The following is an 11,128-nucleotide window of genomic DNA, read 5'->3' on the forward strand; positions in this document are numbered from 1 at the left end:
CTGAAAGCCTGAGGAATCTTCACAGATTCTCTTCAGTTTTAATAGATGCTTACTAGTTTTGTCTTTTGTGTTTCTATTTCTTTTATGATAGCCATTGTTGTTGTTGTTGTTAAGTGCCCTTGATTCATTTCCAACTCATAATGACCCTGTTTAGGGTTTCCAAGGAGCAGCTGGTGAGTTTGAACCACTGACCTTTTAGTTCAAACAGACCTTGCAGCCCAGTGCTTATCCTACAGCAACAGTTAATAAGATGCACGTGAAAGAAAAATTTAGCATTTATTTTGAGATTATCCTATCAATAAACATTTGTATTGAGATGTTGACTAAAAGGTTCATGGCCCAAGCCTTAACTCCCCAGGAACCAAACCATTCCATATTCTACTATATACTATATAGTGTCCAAAGTTCCCATTATGCTTTAAATCAAACAAATGTGAATTACAGTCACAGTGTAATTACCTGAGGAATACTGACTAGAACATTGTTCTAAAAATGGACAATATGCCCAATATCTTTTAACTGTTTTTTTTTTTTTTTGTCTCTGAGCTTATTTGCCTAGTTATGTATGGTATTCATTTACCTATTACTTACTTAAAAAATAATTTACTATTTCTGAAAATAGAAGCTTAACATTTAGCCTGTGAGATCAGCAGCCCTCTAATTACAGAAGAACACTCAAGATACTTGTATCAGGGATCAATGAAGTGTATTCAGTATATCATTGTTGTTGTTAAGTGCCGTTAGGTGGGTTCCGGCCCGCAGTCATCCTTAGTATAGGGTTTCCAAGGAGTGGCTGGTAAGCTTGAACCGCCGACCTTTTGGTTCAAACAATTTTGCAGTATAGCGCATTAAGCCACAGCACCAAAACAATGCATAAATAGGCTAACATTTATTTTTGCTTATTTTGAAAGTCAAAAGTTAAAAATATAAATAAAAATGTAATGCAGTTTTCAATGTATCATAAATGCAAAGAAAGCTGTTCTTCCTAAAATATCAAGTATTTTTTGTCTAGAATTTTATAAAGAGAAAATTTCATCAGACTGGATAATTATATAATGCATTGTAAATATAAGTTTGTTTTTTTCAATATAGTTTTAAAAATGGAAACAATAACTTTTAAAAAATATGATTTAAATTGCTAAAAATAAAAAAATATGTATAGTATTATGCTGGATAGAAATTCTGAAAAATATTCTACAGAGGATGAAATAATAAATTACTTTCTGGTGAAAAATTGGAGAAAAAAAAAGAACAGATTATTATCCTTCCTCTTAGAGTTTCACTATTAAATGGCTTCTTTAGGATTTTGACAAGCAGTGTAGAGAATAAAATAAAATGAATTAATTGTTTCATTAAATATTAAGATTTGAGTAAGTGGGATGTCCCTTATAAGTATAATGTTCATTTTGGTGATTTAATTTCATTGTAAATAAAGGAGTTCGTCATATATGACCTTTCTACGTTATTTGCTCTGGCTGAATACTGACTCACTTCTCAGCTTGAATAGTGCTCTCTTCACTTCCTTGTTTCTCAGGGTGTACACAACAGGGTTTAGAAGAGGTGTCAGCACAGTGTAGAAAACTGCCACCACCCCATCAACAGCATCCTTGGAGCCTGGTCTCAAATATATGAAAACACAGGGAACAAAGAAACAGAGGACCACAATGCAGTGAGAGGCACAGGTCTGGAAGGCTTTCAGTCTCCCCTCTGTGGTTCTGATCTTCAGGATGGAACAGACAATGGAAACATAGGAAAGCACTATCAGGCAGAAGCAGCCAGATGCCACTACTCCAATGTTGATGAAGATCACCATCTCATTGGTGGAGGTGTCTGCACAGGCTAGTTTCAGGATGGGCGGTGCATCACAGAAATAGTGCTGGATCTGGCTGGGCCCACAATAGGGCAAACGAAATGTCAATATTATCTGGACTGCAGAGTGAAGAGATCCACTGAGCCACGTGCTGGTGGCCAGGAGGGCACACATTCTTCCTGTCATCATGCTGTTATATCTGAGTGGATAACTGATGGCCAGGTAGCGATCATAGGACATGACAGTGTAGAGGAAACACTCAGTGCTGCCCAGGAAGTGGAAGAAATAGAGCTGGGAAACACAACTGTGAAAGGAGATATCCCTGCCCCCTGGAGAGAGGAAGGTCATCAGCATTTTAGGTACAGTGACAGTGGAGAAGCACATGTCAAGGAAGGACAGGTTGGCCAGAAAGTAATACATGGGGGTGTGGAGGTGGGAATCCACCCTGATCACCAGCAGGATGAGGAGGTTCCCTACCACAGTGAGTACATAAATCACTAAGAAGATTCCAAAAAGGGTGGTATCCAGGGCTGGTGCATGGGGAATCCCCATGAGGATGAATGTTGTCACAACGCTCAGATTTGACATTTCTTCTCATACATGGAGCTCTGTCCTTAGAGATGGAATCTTGCTGGTGTCGTGGTTATGCCTTCAGCTGACAACCCAAAGGCATATGGTTTGAATCTTCCCAGAAAGATGTGGAAGTCGGTTTCCTTAGAGATTTACAGCCTTGGAAACCTTATGGGACAGTTCAACTCTATCCTATAGAGTCTCTATGAGTAGGAATCCATTCAACCATAGTGGGGTTGGATTTTGTTCTTAAAAAAAAAAAAAAAGAATGAAAATCTAGCATTACTGATAATACAGGAAATACAGAAACGGCATATTCTCTGATGGAGAACACAAAGGTTCTTTTATCTTTTATATTGCCTTATTCATGAAGGTTCTATTTTGAAGAGGAATGGTTGTGTCCTTATATCAGCACCACATAAAATCATCATTAAAAAGCTATATATATAATATATTAATATTTGTTGTTGTTGTTAAGTGCCATCGAGTCGGGTCCGACCCATAGCGACCCTGTACAGGGTTTCCGAGGGTGTAAATCTTTACGGGAGTAGAAAGCCTCATCTTTCTCCCGCGGAGCGGCTGGTAATTTCGAACCGCTGACCTTAAGGTTCGCAGCCCGATTCGTAACCACTACGCTACCAGAGCTCCTTAATATATTAATATAGTATATATTAATATATCTTTAATAATATGTATAAAATCTCCATCTGTCCATTTTTGTACTTTGGTGAATTCTACACTTTGGTGGTATTGCTATGATTCTTGAAGCTATGCCACTAGTATTTCAAATGCTAGCAAGGACCCCATGCTGGACAAATTTCAGTGGCACGTCCAGACTAAGATGGACTAGGAAAATGTTCTGGTGATCCACTTCTGAAAATTAGCCTGTGAAAACCTTAGGGATCACAAGGGTCTTGTCTGAAACCATCATGGAGATGATGCAGGAACAGAGTTTGTTCCATTGTACATGTGATATCCATGAATCGAAGCTGACTCAATGACAACTTAGTAAAACATACCATAACTCTCACATATCCATTAGGTGACAATTTACTACCAGGGGCAATCCTTTATTCAATCATCTTTCTCTTTCTCTTTCTCTCCCACACCCACACACAATTTTCACACATACAGATTCAGCAAGATTATCCATTGCAAATGTAATTTTTAGAAGGAATCTTCATCCTGGATTGCTGAGAAAATTCACCTTGCTAAAACTTTTTTTGTCAGCAGCAGAAGTGCCAAGGCAGGATCCCAGCAATGGTGTAGCTTTACTCAGAGCCTGTCTTCTATTCTTCTGTCTTATCCCAGACCATGTTCATGTGATCATTCATGAGATCTGACCCCAAACTCATGTAATATATAAGATACGGAAATGGCATATTCTCATATAGAGAACACAGAGGTTCTTTTATCTTTTATATTGCCTTATTCAATGGTCAGAGTAACATTTTATTTTATTTTTAGGTGCTTATTTCTATTTATGGAGTCCTGGTGTGGCGCTGTGGGTTAATGTGCTGGACTACAAAGTCTGTTTTAATCACAAGGTTTAGACTCACCAACCGCTCCTTGGAAACCCTGTACAAGGTCACTAAGGGACAGAACTGAATCAAAGGTAATTATCAACAACAATTACTATTTATACATTTTCATTATTTCTGATTTCAGTATTTTAAGCAATCTATAATTCTCTCACTAAACTTGATCAAATCATTTTACAGTACATTTCAAGATGCCCAGGAAGTATTAAAATTAGTTAAATAGTAAAGAAGACAAGACTATGTCACTGAAGTTTGAATTTCAGAAAAGAATATATTTTTTTATAACAGAAACAAAATTATGCTTCTAAAAAGAAAGAAAAATTATATAGTATGAAATCTTTTAAAACATTTTTTTTCTAATTCAAACTCAAAGTTTTGTTCCTGTTTTAAGAGAATTATTTGGATGTCCTTGAAATTATATGTTTAAAGAGAAAATAAATGAAAAGAAACCTGTTTGGATACCAGAATATCTCTGGTAGAACAGGAACATTTTGTAGGTAATTTCTAAAGTGTTTCTGCCACATAGACTTGTATCAACAGCACATTTCTAAGTTTGAGTATTGAGAGAATGGAAATGTTCCCTTGGTTCCAACTCAGAGTTGATATGTAAAGGTTTTGAGAGAAAACATTTTGTAGCATTTCAATTCACATATAAAACCATGCAAAGCTGGCTCTACAAGCCATGACTAAGGCTATAGCCAAAATTGGAGAAAGATGAATAAATATAAACTGTGGTCATAAATATGTTATAATCATCTATGTATGTCCAATAATGAAAAATGCTGAGGTTTTGCCTTTTTATTTCTACTTACCAATTTTATAATTTGGTTTTAGATAATAAGCAACATTCAAGGTATAAAGAAATGGTCAGTCTTTGGTAGTAGGATTCATTTTCTTGCAAAGATGAAAATACAAGAGGACAAGTTATATAAACAAGGTTTTTAAATACTAGAGCTTAAATTGGTTTGATGTCTTGGGAGATGCTGACTTGGCCCCAGGGTCCTCACAGATAAGATAGGAAACGTTATGGTAAATGTAAAAAAAAAAAAAAAATTCCCAAATGCAACCATTTAAGTTAATTTTACATTTGATGGACAATCTTACATAAGGTACTTCATTTACAAAAATAATAATTTCTAAAATAAATAACAATGCCACTCTAGGTTTGAAAATTTCTTGTATAGGATTGATTAAATACTTTAATTAATTAATTATAAAAAGTCCTTTTTAAGTTCAATTATAAAAAATATGGTTTTCAACCCAAAAGGGACAGACAATTCAATGGTGAGCCTCAAAGTCTATGACAAATATATTATTTTTTGGTGATTCACAAAAAGAAGCTGTGTATCTTCTATGCTTCAGAGATGATCAACATTTTACCATTTCTAGATAAACATTTTGCTAATTAACTTTCTCCCTCTGGGGCTTGACAGATAACACTGTTTGCAATCCTAGCTAAAAATGTATGCTGCCTCACCTTCTCTGATACAAGGGTTGTTGTTGTTGTTGTTTTCCCTTTCTCAGCGATTTCTACCTTCGTGCCTTATTCCTTCTCTGTGCCTTAGAAGATTTTTTAAATCTCTGTGAGCTAGCTGCTCTTTAAAAAAAAAAAAAAAAACTTGATATAATATAACTGAGAGTTAATGCATGTCTTAGTTATTAAGAACGATTTTTATGACATCAAGGAGCATAATGTATGTTTCTGTAGATGCCCAAAGCTACTGTTAATATTGGAGAAGGAAAGGACAAGCCTTTTGTCCAATATGTTGAGAATATAGCTCTCTTTGTGGGTTAATGTGGACTGCAAAGTTGGTTTAAATTGTAAGGTCGGTGATTTGAGCTCACCAGTTGCTCCTCGGAAACCCTATACAGGGTCGCTATGGGTCGGAACGGACTAGATGGCACTTAACAACAACAACAATTAAGTGATAGTCTTTTAGGAACTGAGCCCCCTGAATTAGCCTATCACATTATCCAATGTTCTCATTTGATTAATCATTTAGTACATTAGTGTTGTTGTAAGTGCCGTTGAGCCAGTTCTAACTCACAGTGACCTTGTATAGGGTATCATACCTAATCAATGTAAAACACTTTATTATTCAAAGAGCGATTATATCCTTTATATAATTTATAATTTTACTACTATTCTCACAAATTCCACATTTAATTAACTCTAGAGGAGTTGGTTGATTAATTCTAAAAGAGTTAATTAAGTAGGATAAGTACTTGACTTCAAGGTGAGCTTGAACCACAAGGTTGGTGATTCAAACTCAGCAGCTGCTCCTCGGAAACCCTATACAGGGTCACTATGGGTCAGATCTGACTCCATGGCTCGTAACAACAACAAAGGAGTTAATTAAGTCCTGATGTGGTGCTGTAGGATATGCACTGGACGACAAGGTCTATTTGAACTGCAAGGTGGCAGTTCAAATCCAAGAGTCACTCCTCAGAAACCCTATAGGGTTTCCTAGGCACTTAACAACAACAACAGCAACAACAAAGGCTTTACTGTTCACTATTTCATATAACGGAGTCCTGGTGTGGCGCTGTGGGTTAATGCGCCAGACTACAAAACCTTTGGTATTTTTACATTTAAAATGTGTTGATCAAGAAAAACACCCATCCATCAATAAACCTATGACTGATGGGAGCATTTATCTTAGAAAGCAAGTTCAATAATTATTTACAGTTTAGTTCTAATTATACTTCAAAATCTCTTTTACACAATGCATGCTTTTACTTCTTATGAATTTAAACTGCCATCCATTTTCTTCTTTATGAACCTTATTAACTTCCATTTTACTCTATTGTTATATAACTATATAATGCATCTTCATAAAATTGTAATTTTGTGTTTTCATTTCCAAAAGTACATACCCACTGATTTTATTTCCTATCTTACTGTTGTTGCCCAGCTTACCACTTGATGACTTAGATTTCTCAGTAGCACAATGGTTATGAGTTGGGCTGCTAACTTCAAGTTCAGCAGTTGGAAACTACCAGCTGTACCGCGGAATAAGGATGAGGCTTTTTGCTCCCGTAAAGCCTTGGAAACCCTATAAAGGGTCGCTCTGAGTCAGAATCGACACGACGCACTTAACAAACTATCTTAAGAACAAAAACAGATAAATCAGCTTTTCAGACTATATTTCACTAAAACCCATTGAGTTCTTTTACGTAATGAATGATTCATAGCTTCCACCATCTTCAAGAACTCTACACATAGTCTTTTGCCCATGAAAAATGTCATAACTAAGTCCACCTATGCATTCTAGCCGTTTCTTTGATTCTCTTGTTAAAGAAAAGTAGAACGTCAAGCGCTAGCATTCGCAACCCACATTCCATCACTGGACTTGCTCGGACGTTGAACCATTATTCCCCACCCCCTCACAGCCCCCACCCCACCCGCCTTTTTATTTTTTCAAAATTACTTTAGCTATTCCTTTAATTTCCATATAATTTGCCAATTTCTACCAAAAAACAAAAACCCTTGCTCTTACTGTTTTTTGCCATCGAGTCGACTCCAACTCATAACAATTTGATGCATAGCAAAAATGACCTCATCCTGTACGTCTTCATGATTGGTACTGTGTGAGTCCATCGTTTCAACTACTGTGTCTCTTCTCATTGAGGAACTCCCTCCCTCCCTCCCTTTCTTTTCTTGTAATGTCTTTGTGTGGTATCAGAGTAATGAGACCTGCAAAGAATGAGTTGGGAAGTTTCTATCCTATTCAATTTTCTTCATTAAATGTTAGGTAGGATCTAGCAGTCAAAATCCTTTGGTCCTGATTTCTCATTTAATTTCTTTATGGTCAGAAAATACTAATTGCTTTAAGCTGATTGAGGCTGGTTTTATGGCTGAGCAATAAGGTTGATAATGCTAAGTGTTCTAAGTGCACTTGATAAAAATGTGTATTTTGCAAAGCATAAAGCGTTTTCTAAGGGTTAGTTAAGTCAACTTCATTGATAGTGCTGTTCATGTTTTCCATAGCTTTACTGATTTCTCTTTATCTTCCACCAATTCCCGAGAGAAGAGTATTAATTTTTCAATTATAACTGGGGATTTATCCATCTCTCCTTTATATTCTATGAAATTTTTCTCATGCATTAGAAATTTTATTACTATATGCTCATAAATTTACAATTTTGATGCCCGACTGATGATTTGACCTCTTTATCACTATTAAATCCCCCTCTTTATGCTTTAAAATATTCCTAGTTCTGAAGCTAACTTTCTGATTTTTTTAGACAATCTAATTTTTAAATTTTTGTTGTTATAAATATACACAGCAGGTCATACACTAATTCAACAATTTCTGTATCTCTCTGTCATACTGATCACAATTTTCAAGTCATGCAACAATTCTCACACTCCTTTTCTGTGTTGTTTCTTTCTCATTAACATAAACTTACTGATGCTCTAAGTTTTCTATCTAGTCTTTCAAGTTACTGTTGTCATTTTGATCCCATATAAATAGCTCTTAAAAGAGTATAATGCTCCACAAGAAGGGGAAAGGTGATGGAAGAACAAGGTAGCTAAGGGAACACTTAGACAGGTTTGCATGGGCTAAATAGGACAGAGGAAAATAGTAATGTATGCTCAACCTTGGAACAACAAGCCTCTGTGATATAGGGATGGAGGCATAGTTTGAATGAGGAGTAAAAGAGGAGAAATAATGTTAAGATGCATGACTGTCTTATGAATGTTGGTTTCTAGTGCCTACTATTTAAAAATAGACACTTGAGTGGGATAGAAAGGAATATCAGGAAACATGATTACAGAAATCTTGTAAGCCTGTCTTCAGCCTTTAACTGATTGGAATACCTAAAACGGATTTTAGAATTTCCCCAGTGAAATAGGCTTCTTGAGGAGCCTTTGTAGTGTATAGGACCTTAGGTGGAATTCTGATCCCTATCCAGAACGTTCTGAGGTGGGCCATTCCCACTTGAAAGGACAGGTAGACCAGCCTGGAGTGAATAGAAGAACAGAAGATATTCCTTGAAAGAAAGACAAGCAGGAAAAAATCCAAAACAAAACTGGCAGTCTGATTGGCTGCTATAAGAACAAGCAAGTTGTTCCCCAGGGAGCCATCAAGGCAAGTAATCAAGTCCCTTCAGGACAAACCCCCCTCCAAGACTGAAACTCAAAGGGAACTCATGAGCAGGCATGTAAGCTTGCTGGTGACCACACTGGTCTACTGGTGAGTGGAAAAGGGGGAAAGGCAGCAATGAAGATATGGACTGAGTTTGACCACATTCCATAGATTCCTGTTGACCTAGAGATGAGAGAATGAAAAGGAAAGACTGGTTTTTCCAAAGTGTGGTGAGACCTGGAGATACCTTGTCCATGGACAAGGACCTAGTCACAGAGGGCTAGAGTTGAGAGTGAAGTGTCCTGCTGATACGAAGTGAGAGGAATGCACAAGAACACCCAAACTTGAAGATAGTGTCTATTTGACCTAGCTTTGATGGCTTGATGATCAAAACTTAAATAGAAAAATACAAAGAAATTTGATAAAGGAAATAGAGAAATACAAAGGCATTTGTAATTTGCTATAATTTGATGAACTTGACCTATACTTAAGGATATAATAGCTCAAAATATCAACCAAGGAGTTGTCACATCAAGGATCAAACATATCCCTTCTGTACACAGGGTTGATAGGGATGGGGAACTTAGACATTGGCTACCTAAAACAGGGGTGGGGGTGAGGCTATAAAGGCATGAATTAACTGACTTATAAGTATTCAAGAGGGAGTTTAGTTTCACAGTGTGGCGGGTAAGGTAGAATCCCCACTGAATTATTTTCATTTTCTCTAGATGGGTCTGGTGAAAGGAGATGGGGATAAGACTTATGATTCAACAGTGAGTAATTGTTATTATGACTAATTGCGATTGTGACAACTGTAAAGGGGGGAGTAGTTAATCTTACATTCCAGGAACAGAGGACTCTAGGACCATCAAGAAGAAGAGCAGAAGCAGAATGTGGGACCCTAACCAGAGAAGCAGCAACACCAGAGATGGAGGCAAAGATGATGACATTGAGAGATACAGCAGCTGAAGACTCTAGACTCATGTAAAGAGAAAGGTTATATGCTGGAAGCCAGGAGGCAGGCTTGCAGAATGTGCCCTTGGGTTGTTTAAATGATTATATACTCCTGAGTGTTTTTATGTACATTAAAAAAAAAAAAAAAAAACACTAGAGGGAAAAGACACAAGTACAGTTTTATAGTGATGCATGGAGGGGATTGTAATCATTGCAATGATACAAAATCTGATAGGATGAGTGCAAAACTGATGTAAACTATCACACAATGCACAATAAAAGCTTTTAAAAAAGAGAAAGAGAGAGATAAAATAAAGTGCAAGAGACTCAAAACAAAAAAGAATATAATGCTCAAGGCAGACATTTTTTGGGGTGTTATGGGTTAGATGTTAGGCTGCTAACTGCAAGGTCAATAGTTTCAAACCCACAAGCTGTTCTGTGGGAGGAAACCAAGGTTGTTTGCCCTTGTAAATCATCTTGAAAACCCTACATTTTGTTACTATGAGTCAGAATAAACAGAGAGTGGTATTTTCTTTGTATGTTTCCTTCCTTGGTTTAAAAAAATTTCAGGGGAAATTTTTGCTTTAATGTTTAAAGATTATCTTACTGTAATATTTTCATGAGTTCATCCAGCCTTCATGGTTCCAGAAAGTCTAAACTCCATGGGAATTTGAAATTCTGTTCTACATTTCCTCCTTTTGATGAGAATTCTTCTATAGACTGTTTTAGCAAAACATTCAGTGGTGGTATCTAGGCTTCATCTGGTTCCTCTGGTCACATGTCAAAAAAGGAAATTGTTTATGAGGTAATAAGTCACATATTCCATGCTTCATCTAATATTAATATAGGTGCTCGATGTATATTGTAATTGATTTAGTTACTATTTTAACTTTATTTTTCATTGAAAAAAAATTTTTCCGTGATCTCCCATACTACTTACGTCTTAAATCATTTCTCCATAAGTGAAAGAGGTATGTTACTATTCTTTTACTTCTATTCTGTTTTGCCTATTTGTCAGTCTGTCAGTCACCTTACTAGTCATACTGTGGTAGCTTGTGTGTTGCTGTGATACGGGAAAGTATGCCATCAGTATTTTAAATACCAGCAAGGTCACTCTTGGTGAACAGGTTTCAGCAGAGCTTCCAGACTAAGACAGATTG

The 11,128-nt window shown here is 36.5% G+C and overlaps 1 protein-coding gene across 1 annotated transcript; it reads right to left on the bottom strand.

The window, feature by feature from the left end:
- Positions 1-1,462: 1,462 nt before the first annotated feature.
- On the bottom strand, positions 1,463-2,398 carry LOC102841014 (olfactory receptor 10G9-like). Its single transcript, XM_006871011.1, has one exon. It carries the CDS (start codon positions 2,396-2,398, stop codon positions 1,463-1,465), a length of 936 nt encoding a protein of 311 aa, XP_006871073.1.
- Between the last annotated feature and the right edge of the window lie 8,730 nt (positions 2,399-11,128).

Source organism: Chrysochloris asiatica, unplaced genomic scaffold, assembly GCF_000296735.1.
Source record: "Chrysochloris asiatica unplaced genomic scaffold, ChrAsi1.0 scaffold00158, whole genome shotgun sequence".
NCBI classification, from domain to species: Eukaryota; Metazoa; Chordata; class Mammalia; order Afrosoricida; family Chrysochloridae; genus Chrysochloris; species Chrysochloris asiatica.